The sequence below is a fragment of the Falco cherrug genome, chromosome 7 (assembly GCF_023634085.1).
Source record: "Falco cherrug isolate bFalChe1 chromosome 7, bFalChe1.pri, whole genome shotgun sequence".
Taxonomy (NCBI): domain Eukaryota; kingdom Metazoa; phylum Chordata; class Aves; order Falconiformes; family Falconidae; genus Falco; species Falco cherrug.
Window position 1 is genome coordinate 11,519,679 of NC_073703.1, and position 26,896 is coordinate 11,546,574.

The following is a 26,896-nucleotide window of genomic DNA, read 5'->3' on the forward strand; positions in this document are numbered from 1 at the left end:
GGGAACTGGCAGCAGCACAAACATTGTGGGAACTTTTGTGTGAGCAATCAGTTGCCCTGAAATACAAAGCAAAATGAACTAAGGCTGGCCATACCAGCAGCCTGAGCAACTGGCTAATCAACTCCATTTGCAATGCTTCTGTGCTGTGAAACCTGGGAACAGACCCTGGATTAGTGTGGAGGAAAAGGCAGAGCTTCCACCACCCATGTTTCCCGCACCTCAGAAAGGAAAGGGAAGTAGGAATGAAATCTGGTGTAGCTCAGCTGTCCATCCCGTACATAAGGTTGTATGTCAGGAGACAACCATTTGTCTCGGGCATCACAGACATCCTTGGAAAGGTAAAGATCTCAGCCATCACCTGAAACTGTGAACCACAGCACCCGATCACTTCTAGAGGCACACTCATTAGAAGGGAATAGCATGCAGAAATTCAATCATAGCATGATTTTGAGACATTTGCTTGAAAGTCATGCCAGGAAGTTACAGGAACAGAAGGATGCTGGAAAACATGTTTCTATTTTGCTCATCAAAACTCTCACCAGGTTTTCTAAGAGGGTTCCAGCACCATCCACCAATATCAGCTCAAACACACCCCCAGCCTCATGCTCAGTCATCTGCAGGTTGGCACAGCAGCTTTAAGTCACATAAATGACATCTCCTGTTAACAATACTAAGCCACAGCCTCTAAGACACATCCTCATGCTGAGCCCTGCATGCTGAAGTCGTTCCTCTCTCTTCCTGGAGCAACCAGCCTTACATCAACTTCTGATGAGGAACTCGACTGCGGCACTCACCTGTACCCCACTGCCTTTACATCGAACGCATCCTTGCTAGCTTAGTAGGAAGCTAATTGTCCCTGATGAAGGGACAACAGTCCAACACCCAACAGGAGAGCAATTTGCACAGCTGAGCAGGGAGACCTGCAGCAACAGCATGTCCTGAAACAAAAGCACTGCAGCCAGAACAATTGTTTAGTGTCAAGGTCCCTGAGAGATAAGACTCCTGATAAAACTCCTTCCACCAAGTGTAGAAACATGTCTTGGCAAATCATGACACCATCTCCCAGCAGTACCGCCTTGTTCCTGAGAACATGACCGTTTTGAGTTACAAGAAACAACAGGTTATCAACTGAGTTAGTCATCAGCTAAGCTCTCAGGCAAGAAAACATCTTTGTGCCTGATGAGAACTACAGAAGCAAGAGCTACACCTCAGCAGCGTTCACATCACAGCTGTAAACCCCACCCTCCGCACACCCCGAAGAACCAAACCAAACAGACTCCCCACACATGGACCATCTCATGAAGAAGTAGACTATAGGACGTGTCATTCTGAACCTTTATTTATTTTGTCTTCAAAGAAGAGGCCTGATGCAGCTGTTTCGTTAGAAAATAAAGTGTTTATTAAGAAACTAGACATTGAACACCCCTATAGTCTCTGTGAAAAGGGACCATCCCATTTCCCATTAGCACAGGATGATAGTTATGGCAAGATAAGAATGCTCAAAGATGGAGGAGTCTCATTGACAGAAAATGAGGTAATGATTTACAATAATTAAAAATAAAATAAATTTTTTTTAAAAAAACATCCTTAGACTTGCTACTTAAAGCCACCAATCGCAAACGGCCATGACTGGCTTTTGTTTTCAGCAGTGAGGAACCAGAGACTTTAATTGGTGTTAAATTGAGACATCGATCACAGTGGGGAGAACTGCTTTAAATTATGCTGTACGGTCCGGAGGATTTCTTCTAAGCAGAGATGGACCTGAGCTGCAAAATTCAACCCTTCCTCTGCTAGGGTGTTTGGATATAGGCTTCTGGTCCAGGCCCACGGACGTATCTCTACGACTGATACACACAGTTGAGAGCAGAGTCCCCTGAACAGTGCTAGGGAGAGGAGACAGTTCAGACAGACAAGACATCCCCAGATCAGGTGGGCGACTTCCAGGAGATGGGGAAATTCAGTTCAGACAAGCACCCAGTGATTCACACGCTTTCTGGAGCTCCTCCACACTCTGTGAATCTGCAGAATTGAGGCGTCAATAACACATGGCCGCAGGTCCTCTCTGGCGGTGCACCTCTTGCATTTCCAGCTCCGATGCGGGCAGGAAACATTGTTGGGAGTTTTGGTCATGGTTTCTAAAACCATCCAACCTGAGCCAGGCCTCCTTGTCCTAATGCAGATGCCCCCCTAAGGCATGTCCGTTAACTTAAAGCAATCTGCTACCATTTCTCCTGTACTCTTCTATTGCACTTTACCTTTTTATGCGAGCGAACCAGGAGAAGAAGCAAGAGAATGGAACATTCCCAGGGACATCCCTATGGGAAAGCTGGTAACAAAACCTCCTGGCAATCTCCAGGGTGGTTCACGCCGGTCACCTGTAAAGGCAGGATGAAGCAGAACATCCCATTCTGAGGCTTCTGCCCAGTTCTGGCGGTGGGGGACCGTGACACTTTCCAGTGGCAGCAACCTTTCAGGGCTGGTGATTTACAGATATCCCTGATGTGATAAGGTCGTCTCGGGCCACCAAGAAGGCAAGCAAAGCTGAGTGGCTGGTGAGCAAGCTCCTGGTTCAGTACTCCTCTCAGAAAAGGATCTGGCCACACCTGAAGCTTTTGGAAGGTTTTTTTTTTTTTTTTTCCTCTAGAGAAAATCTGCCTTGCTTATAGGTTATCACTGATACGTGTGAGCAAATCTGTATTTCCCATACACGTGATGCCCAGAGAGTCCAAGGAAAGCCCTGCAAGTTGCCGCAAGGGCAGCAGGCTTCTCTTGAGGACAGGATCAAAGGGTTTACTTTTCCATCTGAGAGGCTTTGGATGAAGTAAGACAAAAGTGGGATGGGAGGGTGGCGAGAGAATATAAATATCGGCCGGAGAACAGGATCGATATTCCTGTTTATGCCAGAGAAGAAGCAACAGAATACTTATTTTTCCTCTCCTTCACTCAGTCAGCCTCAAGCTGATGGTTCTGGGTATGTGACTGGGTTACAATCAACCTCTAGCTGGGTGGGAATACAGGGGAGAGCTAAAGGGGGCTGGAAAAGGCCCAGCAACTGGGACCTGCGTGCGTCTGATAGGCTTTTCCACTTTGCTTACTGCCCTAGTCCTGGCAAGGACACAGACCCTCCTGCGCGATGGATTCTCCATCCATGCGGGAAGTCCAGGCAACTCCTCAGATAAAGCTCATCATTCAAGCAGCAGGGAGAGACCAGAGTACGACAACAATATAGTCAGATCCAACGAGCCGCTCTAACACACACAGACAGACAAACAAAAAAAGCCTCCTAGAATATGTGCACTTCAAAGATAACCACATTCTCTTCCTGTCAGAGAAGTAAGATGGTTTTGTTTTGTTTTTCTTTCCATTATTCCTTCCAACATTATTTTCTGTGCAAGAACTGGGAGCGGGGCTGCCTTTGTTCTTACCAAAAGTCTTCGTTCTGCTTTAGTTGCTTCCAGGCTCCCTGCCTCGGCTCGCTCTGGGAGACCTCCCATGGCGGCGCCACGTAAGAGGTGATGGCGGCATTCACTGGGTGTTGCGAAGACACAAGCTTACAAGGAAAACTCCAAGCAGGGAGGACATGACTAAAGATGTCAGTTTGGTTGGCTTGGTTGGTTTTGTTTTGTGTTTTATTTTAAAGCAAAAGTACAATTATTTACTGTGTTATTAGGATGACTCCTTTCAATTGGGTTTTAATTCTCTTTATTTGCTCTCATTGCTGCTGTTGTGCCTTGCAGGAATATTTAACGAACACAGCGACCATTGGAGGAAAAGAACAACCCTGTTATCTGGTGACAGAAAACCACAGTTTCAGTTGGCTTTAACGTGTGTACAGGCAGGGCTGTAGAGTCCTATTAGGAGGAGACCTCAATCCATACAGACCACGCTTACTGCTTCCCACCATTTTGAGGGCACAGCCTATAAACTTGACATCAGAACAGGGACTTTTAAGGAGTTTTAAAAGCCATGACGTCCTTTGCTGAAATAAACACTGACATCCTCAACATAAATGCCTTGGTTAAGAGGTTTGGAATGTCCAGGGAGGCTTATTGGATTCAACATAATTTCTCTGAAACCTAAAGGGGAAAAAAAAACAGAAAAAAGAAAAAAGCAAAATAAAGTAAACGAAAAAACAAAAAAGAGCAAAACTAGAAAAAAAGAGAGAGATATCGACACACATGTAATTATTAAAAAAGAACCAAATGAATAACCAGCAAATGGCTGCCATTAAATTAAAGCCAAAACGCCCTTTCTGGGCCGGGCTACCTCACTCTGTCTTTCCATAAGAACAGGCAATTATTTCACGTGGCGTGTGCAGGCACAAGTGCTCCGAGGACAAGTGGCATGCAAACGGTCTGGACAGAGAACTGAGAACAACTCTTTTCTAGAGGTTCCCACTAACCAGGGGTGGAAAAGTCCTAATTCCTACCTAGTCCATCTTTCCCCTAGTCAGGGAGTGAGGAAAACTGAGAATCCTTCCTACACCTACTTTTCTCTCACGATTTATTTAGCCTGACTCAACATGTCTGAAGCCAGGAGTACTGCTGCAAGGCTGGGGAGACCTGGCTCTCATAGCCCCGTAGACGTCCTTTGCCCCAGCTGTCCCGTCTGCACCGAAACTTGCATACTGGAGCCATCTTCTCCTTATGCAACCCCACCTCTTTAAGGTTTCTGAAGGTTTAGGATTTGCCAGAAATACTGGCCAGATGAAAAGGAAAAATAAGTGGAACAGAGAACACAGGCATGTTCCTTCCTTCAGTCCCAACGAAATTACTGGGCAAATACAACATTTTCAAGGGCTGTATTAACCATCTCATCATAATGCTCCTGCCTTGGGATGCCTCAGGCAGGGAAACCTACTATTAGCATATTTCTAGTACAGAAATTATTAGATGTTAATTACTATTAAAGATGAACATTAGTCTCTGAAGCTAAATAAATGCAAATATTCAGGACTTACCAGAGAACACGTCTCTGGACTGGAGGGAGCAAACCTGCTGCGGAGAGCTGGATGTCAGTTCCAGGAGGGAATCCTTCTGCTGAGACATCCAGTCCCACAGCGCTCTCCTCAAGGTCTGACTGAAGGAGGGCACATTCTGGTTCACTGTTAGGACACAACCTGACTACGTTTAGCCTACGTTTCCCTTCTTCTTGACTTAAACCCCTGTTTTCTATCATCTTTTGTGCTAAATCCTGCAAGTTCTTGCAGAAAAGACCCATGCATTTATCTTCAGGTGTCAGCTCATCATTTTCATATTACTTTCTGAGACACCCATTTATAACAGTATTTCTACAACTGAGGTCATCTCAATGGACTGGAGACATGGCAGGAGTAGGCATAGTTCATTGAAGGTACCTGCTAAGACTGAAGTTGCTCTTAGCTCAGTTATAGTATGTGGACATAAGAGGCTTCTACACCAGCTCACCAAAATCCCAAGTAACAGATCCACCAAGCTGTCAGGACCAAGACATGCATGGCAGGATCCTAGGGATTGTTCTAATCTGTCTAAGCTTCTCATGGCCCAAAGGGTTTTTCCAGAAAAATTAATGGGATGCCTTGGCTACACAATTGCTCTAAGTTCTGGAGAATGCTCCTGCTCCTCATACAGTCACAGGATCCTGAAAAAAATCGGGTAAGTTAGCCTAAATCTGGCATCACTAGAACAGCAAGGAGCAGCTTGGATGCCCTTGAATTGATCTCGATAGGAAAGGTGCCTTCCACTAGACAACAGAAACTTTCTCACACTGAATCCACACTAGCCAGAAGACTATTTTTTTACCCCTATTTCTTCTTTCTATTTTTTCTTTTATCTCTATTCCCTGCACTATCTTATTCCATGCTTCTTTTGATGAACCTGAGGATGCAGACAAAATCTGTTTGTTTGGTTTGGAACTGTTTGAACTTTTTTGGGGGAAAATAATCTGTTATTCTCAGTAGCCCTGAAGGACTGATCCACATGGGAGAGTAAGCCAGGCTCAGCTTCAGTTCATGTGTCATAAACAAAATTCATAGGCAAATTCCAAGTATTGAAATATCATTAGTACTGAGAAAGAGCCTAGCTCAACTCTCAGAGTTTAAAGTGCTGATACTTGGAAACGCGTATGTAAACTAAGTCTATTTCTTACCAGAGTCACTGGGAGACAAGTAAACATGGCATCCCTGAATGTCACTATTTATCGTGTTTTGATTTTCATAATATAAATATATTTTATGGCCACCAAAGGACAACTGGGAAAGTCTATACTCAACAATACCAAGTATCTCCAAGGAGCACTCCTGTCTGCTTTATTTTCTTTGCATTTCGAAGCTTTGCTAAATTAAGGCAATTCTACTTCTGCCAGACCACATCCAACAGACCTAAAAACCCACCGGGGACACACTGCCTCAGCAAAGGGACATGCGAAAGACTAGCAAGACAAAAGGCTGGGGATGCCAAGGGCTTTGCTCTTTGTTGACAGCACTATGCTGTGAATCCCAGCTGCAGGGCTCTCCTGTGACAGCAGGGTCTTTGCAGAATGGGACTGCAGCAAGGGTTACCCCATAACTGACACGCAGTCGTGACTGAGGGACGATGAGGAATGTGGCAGGAGGACAGCCTATGTTTCTGAAGCTTAGGGGCTGAACACACATACCACTGGACTTGGAAAAGCAATGCAGCATCGGTCATTTTGGCATCCTCTCCTCCTGATTTATTAAAGTTCCCAAAGAATCTGAAAAAAACACATCCTTCTCTCCTGACTGGTTTTCTCTCTTCCCTCACTGTTGTCTCCCACATTGTTCTGCTACCTTCAACCCCATTCTCTTGTATGGAGCAGAAACCAACAAGGCTCTTGCTAGGTTTATGTCTTCACTGTCAGATGTGAGATGGATGAAGTTCACTGAGATGTCCAGGGTTAAAATGGGTGAATCTCAACAGGTTCAGAGTTCAGATGCTGCTATGACAAATCTCATCTTGCTACCATCAAAGCTATTAGCTGCTGAAAAACTAGCTTGGAAATTCCTTAAAGAATGGGAGGGTTTTGTTTTACTTTTTCATTTTCCCCAGAAAGAAAAAATAAAAAAATAAAAAAATAAAAAAAAGAGGAAAAAAAGTGTTCACCACCTTTGGAGGAGTTGGAGAAATTTAAAAAAAATCCCTTTTGTGGAGTTTCACATTTGTCAGTGCTAGCTGGAAATTGGGAGGAGAAATACTATCTTTGACATTGGTTGTAGATTTGGAGGGAAACCGCAATATACAAGCCTGAAAACACTAAGGAGGTAAAAACCCCACCGTGCAGATTGAAATCACAAGCATCTCCAAAGACCTACAAAATTGGGAAGGGTCTGACAGATTAAAGTTTGTGCTTCTCCTTGTTCTAGTGAGACCACTTTTTAAATTAAAACATTCTACTTTCTCTACTAATAGCCATGGTATGGTAGTGGAATAAATGTATGGAGAGTGTTGGAGAATAGGGAAGGAGGAATGAGCTCGGATTTGCTGTGCAGCTTTAATAGCCTGAGATGGAGGGGGCAGATGGGGCATTTCTCTAAGCAGGCTGGAAGGATGTGGCAATGAAAGGACAAGAAAATTAAAGGCAACCAAACCATGCAGTCGGGTTTTGTTCTCAACCCTGGCCATCCACTTAGTCCTCCAGAGCTGTCTTGCGTTTCCCAACACCCTGGCTAGCAGACCTCAGCGATGCTGCCCCATGCACATACCCAACCAGCCTACAGACAGTGCCCTGCAAGGAACACCCCTCCTCCACTGACTGAAAGCAAGACTAAGGAGAAAAACTGTATCATTTCACCTCGCCTTCATTGTTTGCCTTCTGGTAAAATTGCAGCCATTCAAATATACCATGCTTCTAGGGTTTTTGAGATCTGAGGCTGCACCAGGTCACCTGAGAAAAGCAGCAGGGTGGGTGACAACCGGGAGGTGAGGGAACGACGCAGAAAGCAATGCAGAACTCCTCACAGCAGCCCCATCCACTACAGCAAGAGCGGAAACTGCTTCTAAAACATCAGCAGAAATTGCTGTGGGAATGGATGAGAAAAGCAACAGGGTGCCACACAACACCTGGCAAAAATGGGTTAAATAAAAATAGCAAATTAGGGGCAATGAGCTGGCCAAACATAACACTGCTATCCACACAGCCCACATCAGGCAACGGAGCTTTGATCTCTCTTCTGTGTTACAGCAGAATTTATGATATAAAGGAAAAGCAATAGGAGACTCCAACAACAGTGTACATTTTATCTTTCTCTATGCACAGATATGAAGTATGAATAGCATCAAAGAAGGCATGAAAACCATCAAGCCTGGCCCGCATCCAGAGTGAAGGAAACAGCCATCCGTCTAGTCAAAGCCAGGACTGATATGTCTATATCTGAGGGGAAAGCAACACAGCAATCCAGGTTTTCTGTCATGGATGGGTTCATCTGCAGGGCTATGATACAAAGCCCTCTTTTTTTTTTTTTTCCCCCCTCCCCCCTCCAACATATAGCACTGTGAGGTGCAACCCAGCCTGAGGTCTCACTTGCCACGACAAAGCAAGTCACAGAAGCTCAGCAGAAGCACACCATGAGGCTCTCCCTGGTGCTCTCAGCTGCAGATAGGCACATCATCTCCTGCACCATCCAAGGTAAAGTACAAAGAGCATAGACCTCCTAACTTACACCAGCCCAACACTACTGACCACAATGGAGAACCGCAAGAAAATTCATCCCACAGATGAATTTCACACCAATACACAGACCTCAAGCAGGTCTTCAAGTAGATAACTTCTTTTAAGATTCACAGAAAGGCTCCATGTAAACAGGGTCTTTATTCCCCTCCACAGCAGCTCACCTTGTATCTTTGTTCATTTTCCATGGTTTAACCTCAGGCATGAGTCTCCCACTTTAGTCAATGAGACTTGACATCACTGGAAACATTCTGGGAACGTGCTAGATGGAGTTCTAGCTACAGTTTGTGGCACCTTCGTCTTCTCCACAAACCAAAATCATGAGCAGGGGATCACAACACTGCATGTGTTTTTGAGGGCAAGAAAGGGAAAAGACGGGCTGAGAGCAAGAGAAACAGCAGAAGAAAATGGGCCCAGAAGATCCCATTTCCATACAAATTTCCCTCGTGTTTAACTGGAGCAGAGGAAGGGTAGGAGAATACTGCAGGCACTCAATAGCTGAACAGTGTTCCTTGAGAAAAGGGCAGCATTCACAGCTTTCCATGCAGTGAACTCTAAGAATATGTAAGAGTCATTAAACCTCTGGTCGGAGGAATTCCAGTATCCATTGCATTTCTACTGTTGCCGCCGTTAATGTGGGTCATGTCCATATTAGCCAGGATGACAAGTTTGTTTTCTCTGGAACTCTTTTGTGGATGGAGTAGTTCCAAGATACTAAATGATGTAGCCTGATAGCTCAGGAGGCAGAGCTCCAAGATTCCCCACTGATCCCCCTCAGGAAAAGCCCCAAAGAAAGAAAGCTCTTACCAGGGTATAAAATTAAAAAAAAAAAAAAAAAAAAAAAAAAAGGAGGAAAAAAAGAAATATCTATTTAAGACCAAGGACAAAATAAAAAGGCTATTTTCAGGTCTGAGATGCCCTGTGACTTGAGTCAAAGCTACCCTCCCTGTCCAGAGGCACAGCCAATGCTTCTCTCCAGCCTACACAGAGGTGTGGCTATTTAAAGCCACTCAGAGGCCCACTGCATGATGGAAAGCAGCCAGATCAGTTGGGCCTCATCGGTTTTGTTTTCATTAGATTGAAGCCAGAGTATGTGAAATTACTTGTAAGAGGACCAGGGAAGGGGAAAGGACTGGGCACCCAGCAGTTTCACCCACAGCACACCGAGCTTAGTCTCTGCCTCATTCAAATCATACTGGGTCAGAGAGAAGGTACCTGAGCAAAGAGGATGGCCGTTTTGTCCCTTCCAACACCCAAGGCCGTGAAAAGGTGCGTAGCAAAACTCTCAGGGTTTGTACATCAGCCATGAGAACAAGACGCAGGGAAAGTGTCTGCAAAATGCCCGGGAGTGTGGTGGTAGCTGACATCCTGGGCATTGCAAAGCTGTTGCCCTGCCTCAGCCCCTCTGTGTGCTTGTACCACTGCATCCAGGAACCTTCTCTGCAATTCTCACCGCCTGGAGGAACAGCCGCATGTCACTGCCTCCGCAAGTCCCCATTTCTCACCACCGTGCACTCCCTCTGCCTCTGCACTCCACAAAGCCCGCGGGACCTGGCATGAAAAATCCCATCCCAACAAGTAATACATCATTTTCATCACTTTGGTTTTCAAATATATTCTTTTGTCAATTTTTAATTTATTTTCTTTTTTTTTTTTTTTTTTCAAGTCAGCCCTCAGAGTGCTGTCAATTTAAACATTGTGCACACAGCGTTACAAGAGCTTCTCATTTCTACTTTGCCTGACAGGTATCCGTGTCCCTCTGACACCGCCTCTGTTCCCCAGCTGCTTTAGATAGCGATAGTACCCTAAGCATTTTACACAGAGTTATTGAAGCCACTCACTAATCTGCCCAGCAATGAATATCAACTGGGAAAGAATCTGTTTGGGCTCGTGTTCCTTAATTGCTGATTAATTCAAATTATGGTACAGCTGATCCACCAGTACCACAGATCGCCACATCAAAGAGCCAACCAGCAAAGGAAGCCCCTGAGTTAGGACAGCAAAAGCCCTGTTGCAAACTTCTTTTTCAGCCAGAGAGCGCCTCATAAACATTAATTTGTTACGCCTCGCTCATTCCCTGGGGAGGCAGGAGCTGTTATATTCATTACACAGATGGCAAAACAGTGGCACGGAGCAGGACCACAGTTTCTCCAAGGTCTCCAAAGGAACTGATGCCAGTCATGGGGACTCAAGTGGGAATAGCCCCAGCTCCCAGACTCCTGTCCTCTCCAGGGGCTCTGGGGTCTAGAAGGGGACAGAGTGCTTGGTAAAGCCAGATGGCTGGGATATGAAAGCAGGCAGCAAAAGGAGACACACACAGCAGGTAGGAAAGCACACAACTGCCGCAGTCCACAGCTGGGACCTTCCCTGCCGAGGTAGTGCCAGCGATGATCTCCTGCTCTTCAGAAGAAAGGAGAAGGTTGGTGGAGGAGCTGATCAAGGCCCAGAACAAATCCTTGCTTGCGCATCTCTTTACTCTGCCATCTCCTCCAGCAATGCCTTATGTTGTTGAGAAAGGCCAGAGCTCCCCTCCAGGAAGTCCAGGAGCGGTAAAAGGCCGAGAGCCTGAAGTCTCAAGAGGAGCATCCTGTGGGAAAAGGTGATTTCATGGAGTTTTACAAGCTGAGGATGGAAACTGAGGAGTGCAGGAGGTCTCAGCAGGCAAGGAGGCACCAAGCGCTACAGAGGATTTGTAAATGGGAACAGGAAGAGCTGAGGGCAAAAACACAGCAAGAGCAGCAGAGAGCCTCGAGGAATGGGGTTTTGTTGATTTTTTTAGGCTGTTTGGATGCTGCGTTGTCTGGAATTATTGTCCTTCATCAGTGCCTTTCCAGTGCTCCTGCTCTGCTGATTGTTTTGGAAATGAAGGCTGCCACCACAGCTGCTCTTCTCTTGATAATGCCCCACTAGATGGTTCTCAAAATCAGTTGCCTTCTGCACCAAAAGGCATCAGAAGAGTGTCAGTAATCTTCCCAGGGGAGAGCTGCTGGTTCCAGTTTTTCTTTCAAGACCATGTTTTGGTACCTGCTAGTATGTGGCAAGCTCTAAAACACATGCGCCAGAGCACAGGGAGGGCCGTGCTGTCCCCAGGGGAAGAGGGGACAGCAAGCAGAGGAACACAGGCTTGCGCTGAGATTCTGTTGCTCCGAGAGGACAATTTGTGTAGTGCCAGCCAAATGAGGCAGCTGTTTGTGGTGGCCTTCGTTCTGCAGGAGGGGAGGAAGGGCTTTGCTCCCACAAAACGCACATGAAACACAGTATGTTTTTGCAAGAGAAGGTACAAAGTGCCCAGAGCAAAGCAGAGATGAGGTGAGTGGTGAGCCCCCCAGGCAGTGCACCGGGGGGCTGCTACTGTGCTAGGAGACCCTCACTCTACCCGTCAGCCAAGCATGAGCTTTGCAGAGCAGGGAAGGTCTGGCCAGCACATCACAGCAGAGCAGCAAATGAAGACCTAAGCCCAAAACGCATGGCTGCTGTCAATTAGGAGTGTTCATTCAAAGGAGGAAGGAAGGATCAGGGTTTCTTTCCTACAAGCTTTTTCCAGCAAGTGGTTTAGCCGGGAATTTTTGCTTCAGCAAGCTTAATGCACTACATGACTGCCAGACCCTTCTCTGACCCAGTTTCATTTTGGGTCTGAAAATAAGTCTCCCTCTCCCATCAAGTCACCTAAACGCACAAGGCATTTAAAGCACTTCAACCCAATCTTATTTCACACCATATAATTCTGTGCAAGCCTTTGTGTGTCTGCCCCACTTGTGTCACTGGCATGTGCTGATCAAATACCAGTAGAGATGAGGGACAGGGAAGCGGCTGAGCTCCCAGGCCTCTGGCTGGGGAGGCACTGCGACATGGAAACTCCCGGGAACACAACTGTCCAAAACCCATTTGCCCCTCCTGAGGCTTTCACATTTGAGAAAAATGCAAACAAGTTTACTTAAAAATAAGTTATTTCCTTTTCTCCATCACCTATCGTCAGAAGCCCTGCCTCCCACCACAGCCAGGACACGTCCTCCCCTATGTATACTGCTCTTCAAAGCAAGAGCTACCCACATTGGGACAAAAGCATGCAAACCCACACACTTCTAACGGCATTTTCATATCTGCACGTACAACTGAATGCAAGAGATCACAGTTCACAGCCTTGACTTCAATCTCAGTGTCAAAACCAGCCTATGCACAGAGAAACCGAGCTGAACGAGACCAAGAGTGCCAGCAGAAAGCAGGGAGAGCGCGCACACAACCTGCTGCATGTGAGACACGTGGGATGGCTAGTGGGGAAGCGTGTGAGAGAGCAATACTGCAGCGCAGAGCACGTGGCAGGGAGCAGAGGAGTGCTGGAGAGGGGCCTGAGAGCGCGCGAGTGCACACGTGTGGGCCTGAGAGCATAACACTGCTGAACATTTACTCTCACTTTACATTACGGATTTAATGGCTTTTAACAGGGGACTTTGTAAGCGATCAGGAATTGGAACAAAAGGAGCTGGGGGAATAATTATTCTAACCAGGGGAGCTAAAGAACATGGCAAAATCGCGTGCTGAGCAATCATACTAATTAAAGGCACCCAGAAGAATCAGGATAGAAACGCCAAATGATTTTCACTCTGCTGCCCTAATCCACTAACTGCCTACTGCCTCGTCACTTTGACTCCCACCAGCTGTGGGAAGGACAGCTCTGAGTTGGTTTGTAGCAATAAACGATGGAGCTAAACAAGTGACACAGGGGGGATGGTCCCCTCTGCAGTGGGCTGAAGTGATGCTTGGCTTGCCAGACTGAACAGTGGCTGCTTTGCACCAGCAGCCTCGGCGAGGGGGGATGACCAAATGCCCCCACAGCCCCCAGCGGAGCAGCAAGGATCCAAACACACTTCCCAGAAAGTAGAAGAGCTGCTGGCAACTACCAGCATGAGGCTAAACACAACCCACAGTCACAAGCCTAATCCTTTCAGGCCAGCCAGCCCCGCTGCATGACTGCCTCTGCAATTAGCTGTGTTATGTGGCTCAGCATGGTGGCTTGTCCTGGGCTGTGTCTGGGGAGCACATTTTCAGTGCCACAACAGAGCTCTGGCAGCATGGAACATGCTGCTTCCTTGTCTACACAGCTTTGGTCATCACCAGGTTGGGTCCATTCAGGTTGATGCAGGGGTTTTCAAAGGCAGGGACATCTTTTATGCAGCAGGCATCATCCTGATCTTCTGCTTAAAATGCCAGCTACGATTCATGCCACACTAGCATCAGAAAAGCAGGCATTAACACTGCAATGTGGGCAAATTTTCACCCAGAGTAAGTGGAGACTAGGAAAATGTCCATGTTGCAGGGAAAGGAAATGAACACAATATTGCTCCAGCAGACTAGAGGCTTGGGTTTGTAGACCCCAAACCAAACTGCCATGCACTCAGCCAGGTGTAAAACCCAAGGCAGACTTCACAAGGAGCTGCTGAGCCATGACCTGGTGAGGATGTCAGGGGAAGATCTTCCCTGGACATTGCTGGAGTCCAACAGGGTATTATAAGCCAAGGCAGATGGGTGCAGAAAATACAATTAACAGAACAAGACACACAGTAGTGAAACCACATGCTGAGTACAAAGAAGTCTCTCTCCGTCCTTTCCAATCTCTGCGAGAAGGTCCACCTTCACTAACTGCTTGGGCGAGATGCAAGTGCTTTTCTCTCCCGCAGTGCAGATCTGGGTTTTGTTGCAGCAGTCACCTGCATTGGCATAGGGTGGGAGCTGTACGTAGGGGAAGTGGGGCAGCAGAAAACCAAATGCTGACAACTGCCATCAAGTAACGGCTTTCTATTTAAAAAGCAATGGTTTGTTTGTTAATCAACAGGTCCATTAACACAGAGCAAATGCCTCTCTAATGGACACCCACAGGATCACAGGCTGAACTATTTGTGTGTGGCATCTTTTGATTGATTCACCCTAAAGATCATCAAGTAAATGAGAGAGGATGTAATATTTCTGCAGGAAACATTCCACAGCGGATACATTGATTGCAACATTCAGCCAGCTGCTGTGTGCCGGTCTCTTCTTAAAGAGACTTCATATTTGATTCTCTGATTAAATATTTCAAAACCAAGAACAATTCAGGGACACTGGCTCAACCATGCCAGACGCTTGGCCTGTGGAGATCTGGTACCCTGCCAAGGAGGATCACATGGGTGGCCAACATCCAACCCGCTCCCTCTCTTCCTGCCCTCAAGGCTCAGGATCCCATTCCCTTGGTCCTTGCCCAGCCACAGAGATCACTGCCAGCCCACTGCCTGGCCTCTTCCTGCCACCGCTAAATCCTTGACCCCAGCCAAGGGAGTCTGCTTGGTGGCACGCCGGGGACACAGATCTGTTGACTCATTTATTCAACTCCCACCTGCAGCTAAAGCTGCAAAGTCACAGTCCATTTTGCTTGCCAGCACCTCTCTGACTCCTGCTCTGTCACCATAACGACTCCGTTTTTAATCAAAAGCCCACTGAACACCCGACAGGGCAGGAGGAGGCAGGGCTGAAAATGAGGAATACCCTGAGAACAAAGGAAGAAAGTCCAGGACCCATAAGGAAAATAGCAATGAAACCATCAGCTGCATCATTTGCCACACCAGTAATCCCAGGTGGCAGAGATGGCCCATGAGCTAAAACTAAGCACTTGCTGCAATCTTCAGTTTGCAAAAGCAGGTTCTTTTTCCCACAGACCAAACATGGACTGACACCTCCTTTATGAGCTGCTGAAAAAACACCGTCTTCTGAACGAGCTCTGCAAAAACACAGTGACACTTCCAGATTACAAGCAAACCCTGCCACCACTCACCAAGCCACAGCCTTGGAGCTGTCAAAGCTGCCCTGAACAAGACCAGCGGGACCAGGAGACCCTGGTTGCTACCACCACTTCTGAAACAACATGCTTATTTCACATGCAAATGAGCCACACAAATTGAGACCAGACCCGCCTTTTCCCCTCTGAGCTACTCATAAATAACAGAGGCGTAAGGCAGGTGAAGGGTCTTTGAGGCAGGTGAAACACAGATGTACAAAGGACCAAACATCTAATTGGAGACAAAAGGAGCAAGCTAAACACTCACCCAGCTCCCACCCGGAGACACAGCTAACCCTCCCCTCCAGAGATAAGCTCCATCAAGAGTATGTCCAGCCTGTTGGAATAATGACTCCTTGAGGCAAATCAGAGGTGCCAGCAGCTACAAACGAGGGCCCTTCTCTGCTGTAGCTTCCATACTTTCTCCCCTTCGGTACCAGCAGGAAAACAAAAACAAATAGAAAGAGCCTACACATCCCATTCAGGCTGAACTATATGTGCCATTACAGCCAGGCAACCAGGCAAGATCTGCAGGTATAAGCTTGGCCATGGATGCTGGGCTCCTGCCCCTACTTCCTTTCTTTTCAAAGAAAATAAAATTGAGTTTGTATCGACTACTGAGAAAATGAGACAACATCGTACAGGACACGACTCTCTGCAATCAAATTAGGTCATTGCAACACCATAACCAACATGGAATGTGTAGGTCTGATAGTGTATAGGATCAAACAGAATTATTTTATACAACAAACGTTAAAAGACAAAAGGAAAATTAATCATATCAGGACATCAAGCACAACTAGAATGTGAGATAAGTTTGGAGCGGCAGGAACAAGCATCACTTCTGTCTCGGGGCTTCCCTCTCAAGCCCTTCCTGTGTCCGAAACCAACCTGCTGCTCCTCAGAGCTGATCAGTAAAACCATGGCAGATGCTGGGAAATACCTTTGCCACTTCCTGCAGAGCTTCCTCACACCCCCTCCCTGGAGCTCTGATGGTTTCCAAAAGAGTAAAACCACCATAGAGCAGGTTTCCAGCCATGGCCCTCACTGTGTCAGCAAAATGCCTAGCAGCAACACACTCAGTGTGCAGACTTCAGGCATGCTGATATCTGTCTAGAAAGAGGACTTAACGTCCTACTTCTGCTGTAAGCCACCACTTCTTTGTCTATATATACATTGCACACAGATTATCAGAAAAGAAAAACTAGACGCATGGTCCAGCTGTGTAGACTTTCACCATCACGGTTTGGCATCTCCCATCTCCCTCCCCCAGCTCACATCTCTCAAACATCTCATGCCCTCTTCCTCAGCATATCCCTACACAGGTCACCCCCACCCCATCTCTCCTACCCTGAGCACTTGGTCTCCCATAGGAAAGCCTTCATCACCCAGCTGCTGAGCAATCACCAGCAGAGACAACTTCATAAAGCTGCTTCAACCCAAACACCCCTCTACAAGAGAGGAGGGACTTCTCCAGGTGTACATGTTGGTAGGTATTTATGGTGATGTGCAGGCCACCACATGTCTCTGAAAGACGAGGGTAGGTTAGCACTAGGCATAGCAGCAGTGCTGTTCATCACCATACCAGGACTGTGAGGATCTAGATGTGGAACCTTGGCCCTGTGTGACCTGGGAGGCAAGTACTGCCATGCCAGGCAGGTCAAAACCCAGCTCAGCACAACTCCCTCAGCACCTGTTTCACCCCATCAAGCGAAGGAATATGCACCCATTATACTCATCCCGCTACACGCAGGAAGGAGGACACAAACCTTCCTAAACCCTACGGTTTACATAGCAGTCTGTGGCAGTGGTTTCCCAACTGCATAATGAGTACATTAACTTTGGCTAAGCTGATTCTCCAGAGATGAAGAGATGGAAAAGAATAATCGAAGCAAACTGTGATAGAGTTTTTGATTAAACAGCTGATGATCAATAGAAGTTATCTGCAGGGCACAGAGTGTTAATGAGCTACCATTCCTGTGGCAAAGAAACACCTGAGCCCACAGTCCCCACCCTACTTAGCCCACAGAGGTCAGGAAGACCTGCTCCTCCAGGACTGACAATGTGAGAACATGGGCTACTGCCACAGGTCTCCCCTGCCCTCATTCCTGTTAAAGGGTGATGGTGGAAGAAGGAAAAGAAATAACCTTAAAGAGGAACATGGCTAGAAAGAAAGGAATGAAAAATGTTAACAGCTTGATTCAAGGCTTGAGATGCTATGTTTAGGGGGAAAAAAAATAATTGAAAAGGTATTCATAACCTTCTCAGATAGCTCCATTAATTTAAAGAGGCCTTAGAGCTCTGCAGCTGTAACACCGGCACCTAGCACACCTACAAGCGGGAGGAAGAAGCGCCAGCCCAGCTACCAGCTTTCTGTAACCAGTGATGCTAGGCACCAAATGACCCACAGCACATCCTGCAATTACTATCCTGTCCCCACAATGATGTCACTGCAAAGTATTAGGTGCTAAATCTCAATACTTACTAATATCTTAAATTCATCCCCAAAGACTCTACGGCATTAAAGAGTGGACTTTATAGAGAATTTCTCATAATAACGTAGCCACCTGTTTAATAGCATGCAGCAGCAGCAAGGCTGTACAAGGGTTTCAGGGAACAAGTGGAAAGGAATGCTTCGTATTAAAGCTACAGAGAAGAGAAAAGGCTCGGAATGGCAGAGACACAGAATATCATTACCTCTGCCTGAATTTAGCTATTTCACTGTAACTAATCATTTTACTCTTCCAGAAATGTCTGGAGAACTGCTAGTGACCACAGGGAGCTGCTAGGATCTTTGTATTACATTTCCTCCCAAAGTTGCCTCCTCTGACAGCTCAGCCCAGCCTGCCTACAAAAGGGATTTGTTTTCCCAAAACTCACTTAGCCTTACCGTCCTTGGAGGGTCTAGGGAAAGCTGAGAAAAAAATCAGCAGACAGGATACTCTTTCTGGAGTGTCCCAAAGGGAACAGAGGGGATGAACAGCACATTAGGATTTCTCCCCCCATCTCTCAAATTCTCACGGAACTGGGGTTTGCAATTGCCCTCTGCAGAGACCACGTCAAGACAGATCATTAATACTACTCGACGCTGAGGATCTCTTGTATTAAAAAAGCACTGCAATTACTTAGTTCAAATCTCTATATTATTCAAAAGATCCGTATCTATCACGGATATAGTATTTACACTGCTGTGGGGAAATGTAATAAATAAGGCAATAAGCGCTTCCTTCCTCCAGGCTGGGATGAAACTCTGCATCTTGGAGAGCGGCACTTTCCTTGGGCAGCAAGGCTCGCATCCCAGGCTCCCTGCTTGATTCCTTCAGCCAGGAACTACAGCCAAGGTAAAACACAACTGTTCCTCCTCCGAGCCCAGCACTCGGGCTCCAACCAACTCCAACTCCAATCAAGAGGGCCAGGAGGCAGTGCCTGGGTGGAATGAGGTCAACAGAGCTCCTAGGAGGTCAGGAAGGAAAGGTCTCTTCAGAATTAGTTGAGAGAGCAAAGCAGAAACATGTTAGACTGTAGCACGGTCCCTGTGAAGGTGGAAAGGGAGGATTTGGATTTAACCTATCTAAGAAAGGAGCCGGAAAAGCTCAGAACTGTCATTTTGTGGGATCATAATATATGGCTGACAGCTCCAAGAACTTGTGTGTCCGTCTAAACTCCTGACTCCAAAAGACTGGCTGTGAAAGGACTTCAGGTGGCGACTCATAAACACACAACACGGTCCAGCGGGCTGAACGTGGGCCAGCCTGCTAGCTGTCAGCAACCTGGTGTGACCTTGAGCAAATGGATGTCTTTCCAGCTGTCTCTCCTCATTCATAAAACAGCGATGAAGATGCTTGGCAGCCCCTTGATGGGCTGGAAGGAGAAATGCCTCTTTCCAGGAAATAGCGGAGGTGCAAGATGCCAGGTTACATCTCCTTGTTAAGGAGAGGATAAAACAGCCTCCATCCCTCAAATACTCAGCTGCCTGCTGTGCCCTCAGTAAGGATCCCCTGACATATGGACTCTGCTGTGATCTGTCATGAAAACAGGACCGTCCCACGCCACCCCATCTCTGGAATTTGCCCAGTATTTATTTTTAACACAGCCCTCAGTGTGAATATTTGTGGTGGGATTCATATGAATCCATGCTGATCTCCAGCTCCGAGCTAGCCTCACCCTGGCTGTGCCAATAGCCAGGGCTGTCAAGAGAACAGATGGCACAATCTCCTCCATCCTCAACAAGGTGTCTAACACAGGGCAGACCCCAAGCATCCCACCTCCTTCCACATGTAAGAAGGAAGATTTGGGCAGCCACCTCAGATGGAGTTTCTCCTACTCTCCAGAGGTAACTAACTTGTCCTAGAACATTAGACACATCAAACAGGGAGGGCCCTAAGCTTAAAACGGCCTTTCAGAATCATGGAGCCCTTTGCCAAGCTATTTATTTCTTTTGGGGTTTGGACTGTGAGTAATGGGATAGAGTAGGAGCTGTGGCCTTTCTGAGAGAAGGCTTGAAGATTGGGCTGCAACTTTCTGATATATCAAGACCTCAAGCACAGCTTGAAGCATGAGGTCCTTTTCTTCGGTGTACACCTGATGGCCATCATCTCCCCTTGCTCAATGCTCCACATCAATTACAGTGCAGAGATGTAAAATGACTGATACTTTTAATACAAAAGGCCTGTCATTTATTTATTAGCTGGCGACAGGCCCTGCAGTCCAGGATGGATGCATTATAAATCAACTGCATTTCTAACCATTAAAAATTCATCCAATTCATAATGTAGGACGTCCGTAATTTCCTTATTAGTGTTGAGTGTGAAGGATTTTTCTTTCTCCTCCCTTGGTTTTATTTTGCCTCTTTGCTTTCTCAAAGATCTTGCTCATCTGAGGATTAGCTTAGCTTAATCCTTGCAAGAAGGAGGTGGAAGGGTGGGAAGGGAGACAAGGGCTGAAGTAATTTTTTTTCAGTGTTTTCTTCTAATTGCAAATTTGCCATATATACTCAGGAGACTTAGCTGCCTTGTCTCCTAGTCACACTTATGGGAGCCAGAGAAACTGTTCATCCTGAATTTAAGAGATGCTTGTATAGAAAAAAAAATAAAAAAAAACCCCTTTTTGCAAAGGGAAAAAAAGGAGGTATGGTGGTAGGACAGGGAAGGATGATGTAAAATCTATTAAAATGTATTAGCAAGATAGGAACAGGTGTCCAAACATTATAAACCAACACATTTCAAATGATCAAACATGCATAAATGAGATAGATATATAAATCAAAACAGGTATGTATCATAACTTTCAGACTCTGCTCCAATCCATTGAGGAAAAAAAGGTTAGTAGGGCTGAAAGAGAGGCGTGACTCTTTGCAGACCCACAACTGTGATAGACAACTGCAGGTATTACTGCAACATCAGAATAAAAAGCCACCTGGAACTAACATAAGGAAAAGCTGAGTCTACATGAGGCTGTAAGTCATCACTTAGTTTGAGCACTGAATCCCGTACCGACCATGCCTAGCTGCAGACAGGACAGCCCAATCGTTCATGTGATGCATACAGAAATTTTCACGCTTTCACCAAGTCTCAGTTTATTCCTGTCTTAAATGGATCTATCCAGGTAGGGGAAGGGAGAGGGGGCCTGAAAAACAGATTCAGGCAGGACTCAGCATTAGGTAACTTGCCGTCTGTTTAGAAATGAGCATGCAGGAATCTAAAAATGGATTATGCAATAAACCCTGCCTTAATGGGAGGCAAGCCCAGGCACTGAGAGCAATCCTTACATGCTGTGAATTCAATGTACTTTTCACCTCAAGACACTTGCATACAAATCTTACATCAGCTACACATGGAAAAGGGTTTGCCCAGTTTTCCACTGGGTCTGTTCACTTCAATAAATCACTCTGAGTTCAACAAGGCTACTGCTTTATGCTTAACCGTGGTGTAAGACAGCTGCTTTAGGTCAGGGCTTCAGAGGCACACCACCAGAAGTGGTGCTTCCACTAACAGCAGCATCTTCCTCCATCCCATCAACCCCACCAGCAGCAAACCAACTCCATCCGCACGCATGACCAACAAGAGCAAGACAGCCAGAAGGATGCTGAGGTGGACTGGAAATGTTCAGCAACCAAGAATGACAATTTCTTCATTTTTGTTATATTACATATGAAGCAAACGAGCTCCACTCTACAAAAGTGATGCTGCTCCGCCTGCCCCATGCTGCTGGGAGGCATGAGCCATCACTGCCTGTGCACACCAGTTCTCCAGAGCCAGCCACCACCCTAGGCTGGGAAACAAAAGCCCCCTTTAACATGAGAAGCTCTTTAGGCAGAATATCTCTTTACATGGGTCATTCCCCAGCTTTTAGAAGGGGGTATTATGGGCTGTCTAGCCCAGAAGCAGCACTCAGAGTAGTTTTTTATGCTTTTTAAGCTCTACTGACATACAGCTTCTCTGCTACATCCTGGGCTGTACTTCTTGTCCCACAGGGCAGTGCTACTAATAATGTTCCTGCTCTGTGTGTGGTCTTGCAAAACTGCTCCAACTCCTAAACAATAGTAGCTATTTCTAATTAGGAATTGTAATTTAACTGTCAATGAACAAACAACAAGGGCCTGCAATCTTCTAACCAGAGAGACAGCTCCTGTCTGACCATGATGAGTCCCCATGCACTTCTAAGAGTTCACCTTAGAGGTTCTAAACCTGAAGAACAGTCCAGTTAGACTAAAAAGTCACAACACAATGTCCTTGCAAACTCTGGGAGGTCCCAGTGCCTTCAGGGGTATCCCACAGCCAGGTACCATGGTCACATCCCCCTTGTCAGAGGAGCACAGAGGTACCCTAGCCTCCAGATACTTTCCCAACAGTCAAGCATTAAAAGCCGCAGTAAACTCATCACAAAGCAAGACAAATGTTTAACTGATGGCCAAAAGAAATCAGTACCACAGCTCTTCTACCCACACGCAAATACATACACCGGCTATTTTTAAAGGAATCCACAGCAAAATTCGCACAATCAACAAGCCATGAGGAGAATACTCTTGAGCCCCCCTTGTTACACCTGATACCAGGGCTGCCTGAGTTTGCAATAGCCTCCAGTCTTGCACTGTGTCACTACCTCTTATCCTGCAGGGATGAAGCCATGGGCATGAGGAGCGTTGGCTGATGAACAGAGCCCTCCTTTCTCTGGCACGGACACTTCCTTCAGGTTTGAGTGCTGTGGGGTCAAGAACACTACAAGCCCAACTGCACAGGGAGAAGCACCAATACCTGGGCACACATCCAATAACGTGGGGAATGTAAACCTACTTTATCCCCATTTCATCCCATTTGTCTTCTCTCACCCTTCTACGAGTCTTGACTCATGCCAGACCACAGGTGAAAAGCACTCCTGTGCTGCCAGGCTTTGAACACCCACCACAAATTGGAGATGCAACCATCTTTGATAACTTCTGGTAATCCCTGGCAGGAGAACTGCTTGGTCAGGAGCATCGTGGTGTCCCTGGCTTTGCCAAGAAAAGGCAGAGCTGCTGTTCAGCAGAAATCCACGTGTGCTTCGGCAGCATCAGTTGTGAGGCAGAGGTGATCGGTGTGTAGGTGTCATCGTGCAGGAATCTGAGCCATGGGGAATGAAGAAGAGCTGATTCAGCAACTGTTTTATGCCATGCCCAACACAGTGCATGTGTGAGCGGGTGGAGAGCACATGCCCACCTACGCAGGGATGGTGGTGTCTACGTGGGGGCCAGAGGATGCTGCAAGAGCAGTGGGAGGGTGCGTGAGCCCCTGTATGAGATGAGCAGGGGGCTGGATACAAGACAAAGCATTACGAGTGCACATACACATCCTCCATGAAACGGCGCATGGCTTGGGCCAGCCAGTCCAACTCATTTGACGCAGGAACAAGGCTGCCAGGCAGATCGAGCAGCCTGCTGTTCTAGAGCTGCTTCAAATCCAGGAGGAAACCAGCTCAGGGTCTCCCCTCATCTGGCTTGTTAAGTGCTTGACAGTTCACTCCTCATGGGCTCACTTTCCAAAATGACCCCAGGCAAGCCAACCCTGCTTGCTGGCCCCACAGACACCAGGATTAAAAGGTCCAGAGGAGAGGCTTTTAGGCCAGAAAAGGAGGCAGAGTTTTGTACGAGAAAATACTTCCCTGTCCACTCCTTGATGTCTGTATCCAGAAGTATTTCCATCACCAGTGCAGTCTCTCTGCAGGTACGTCAACATTAGCAGCCCAAAGCCACATTCTGCTTGATTTAAGGGTTTCTCTTCCTACTGGATCCCCATCACCAGGAATGTGTCTGCTCAATGTCACACACCACAGCTGTGCTGCCAGCATCGCTTCCCCACACCAGGGCTGGAGCCTGCTCAGCCCCTTTGATCTCAGGTATTGCTACAAATATCTTCAATGAACACACGTTGAAGTAACAGAGAGGGAATCTACAACCCAAACAGCTGCAGGAGCTAATCGGCTTCTGTACAAAGTCAGGTGCACATCGCATCTGCAGCAAGGCAGGGCTGCACTGCTGGCTACAGTGGCTCCTTCTACAGCAGGCAGGAGCCAGACAGAGCCATGTTTCCCACCCTCCCACCCCGCTTTTCTTTCCTCTGATACAATCACACAGACAATATCTGCAGAGCTGGCTGCGAGGGAAGGTATACACAAAGGAACTTGCCCACCTTCCCGAGACAGCCTGGAAAACTCTGATTTCTGTAGCACCATCATGGCAGGAAGGTCCAAAGGCTGACTTACTGAGCCAGAGGTTGCAACTCAATGTATAGATGCAATAGGAGGGATGGGCATTCCACCTCTGCAAAATGCAGCTTAGACTCCTGAGTTGTGGAAAACGCAGATATTTCTTCCACTTGCTTTTTCAGAGCTGGATGAAACGATGCAGAGCATAAAATTGCCACAGGTAAGAAAAACCATCTGAGAGGGCTGGTAAGAGCTGAGCAGGTTGGATCAAGTTGCACTGGCCATGCAATCGCTCCTGTTAGTCAGGTTTCACAGCCTGGGCAAGGGGATGAGAGGGCAATGCTGGGCACAAGGGAAGTTCAGTTCTGCTCTGGCAGGGGACAGAAGCAGTAATCTTGGTTGCTCACACTTTTCCTCAGGCACCTGCAACATCTGCTCTGGAAGCAGCTAGCCAGAGCCTATGGAGTTTCTGTAACATCCAAATCTTTTGCAGGACAATCATATCAGCACTTGGAGCTCAGAGCAGTTTCTGAGAGGCAACCGCAAACCAGAAGGAAAGGAAATTTGGAGGCAGAAGGTCATTGCAGGGACATCCAATGCCTTCCACCTGCTAGCAGCTGAGAGTTGAGGTTGGGGTTTTTCCACAGACCCAAGCCACAAACTCAGGCTTTGTTAGGACAAACGAGGAAACACAGAACAGAGTAGCAAAAAACATATCAATGAGTATACAGCTGCTTATAGGTCTTCATTAAATCCCCTAAAGACATCTCATATGGGTTGACAAGAAGGACAAGACAGTGAGGAGCCTCAGTGCAGAAGAGTGCCTACTTCAGAGAGGTAGTGGGCATTGGGTCCTGCTGGAGAAGAGCATGGGGATTTCACGTTAGAGGAGAGAAAAGGAAAAGAGAAGTTTGGAGAAACTGGAGAAACATCAGAGACCTGTGGGAGGGACTGGGACCTGTACAGCCTGGCCCCAGGCTGGGCGCTGGGCAGCAGAGTGCTGCTGGCACTTCACACTGGGTTCTACATTGTATTGCATGAAAATAACATTTGACAAATCCTCTCATCCCTGGAAGAAAAAAAAAAAAAGAAAAAAAAAAAGGAAAAGTTTCTCTTTTCCACTACCAACAGTGCTCCTTCTCAGCCAAATAAAACTGCAAGCATTTATAGCTTTATTTTTACGTTGTTGTTTTTGGTAAAAAACGGGAACATGAACTGACCAAAAATAGAAACGCTGCATACTTTTTAGCTTCCCATGCCCAGGATGAACAAAGCACACTAGACAAACAAAAAGAATTTACAGCAGTAAGGGTAAATATCCTTATATCCCTCCCATTTTTGTTTTCAAGACCTATTTAGAAGCAGAGGTAAGACAAACTATTTGTTTAAAAAAAAAATATGATTTTTTAAATGACCACAATGTTCCTTTTAAACTGCACTGAAATACAAGATAAAGACAGGGTACTGAGTGAAAGAGTGCTGATGGCGCTTTTATTGTGTGATTTGCCTTGTTTTTTTCTGAAGTACTTCTTTTTAGCAGATTACCATGTATTTACAGTTAGTGTAATTATATCTAATTACTTAATTAGCATGAATACGTGTAATTACTAACTTCGAATATGTAATTATGTCAGGGCAGCCTGTAATAAATGAGGTTGAAAAAAGCCCTCATTAGGACTCTACGGAAGGACGGCTGCTCCACCCGTGTGGAGAATGCATCCCAGTCCCCTGACTGTGCCAGTCCTGGAAAACACAGAAAGCTCTGGTTGTGTCTGGCAAAAACTTCCACCAAAATCAAACCACTTGCCCCAAAAGTCTTCACAGCACTGGTGGGAACCAAGCATCCACTACTGGGAGGCAGAGAAGGATCTGCAAAGGATCTGCCCCCCAGACTAACCTTCTCCATCAAGGAGGATTCTTTCCTCTCATTTGCGTCTTGCTCAAGACAACCTATTTTGTTGGACAAGAAATATGAGGGAACAGAACTCCAGAACACAGGCATTTGAGTAAAGCTTGGGAGACCAGATCCAAGAACTAATCTGTATCTGATGCGCTGTGCTTATAATTAATTACTACTTAATTACTACTATTAAAGTAAAATAATCATCCAAAATGTTTCTTCTGAAACATTACCAATCTTTCACCACAGAAATCTCCAGCTGCTCATAAATACAAAACTTGAATTTTGCAAATTCACATCCTGAATATCAGAGGATGGATGGTAAGAAGTTGCTGTTACTGCCAAGCCTGCCCGAAAGGACTAATAGCCATCTTCTGGACAGAAATGAAGGTAGACTGGATCACATTTTACATTATCAAAACCTTGACCATAGGTTGAAGCCATGTGGTCCTACACCGTATTTCCTCATCACGTATTCTGTCCACAGCGCTTGCCACAACAAATACCATTCTTCTCTCATCTGCTTATTTCCAAGTACAGAGAGGTGAAAACTCACCACAACCTGTCGCTCCTCCTGCTGACACCCACCAAGCAGATATGCCACTTGGTTTCTCATCCATGTGCAAAAGATGAGGAGGAAGAGACTGTTTCAGCTTAGTCTTCTGAAATCAGTTTGTGGTTGGACTGTCCCCCCTGCCAAGCTCTTTCTTTAACCCTCCATGTAGAGCTGAGGATGGCTGAAACCACTGGCTGCAAACCCTAGTGCTGCCCAGCCTGCCATGGAGTTACAGCATAAAGATGGGGGGAGCATCTTCTCAGAGACTCAGTGCTTCATCATGAGAAAAGAG

The 26,896-nt window shown here is 46.5% G+C and overlaps 1 protein-coding gene across 5 annotated transcripts in view; it reads right to left on the minus strand.

The window, feature by feature from the left end:
- Nucleotides 1-26,896, minus strand: part of NTRK3 (neurotrophic receptor tyrosine kinase 3) — a 232,138-nt gene that overhangs the window by 81,445 nt on the left and 123,797 nt on the right. The window contains exon 13 of one of the 5 annotated variants that reach the window (XM_027801609.2): nt 1,377-4,076. The exons of the other annotated variants lie outside the window; for them this stretch is intronic. Within the exon in view, the coding sequence (XP_027657410.1) occupies nt 3,958-4,076 (119 nt within the window). The 3' untranslated portion in view covers nt 1,377-3,957. Of the gene's footprint in view, nt 1-1,376; nt 4,077-26,896 lie in introns of those variants that run through there. 5 annotated transcript variants of the gene reach the window in all.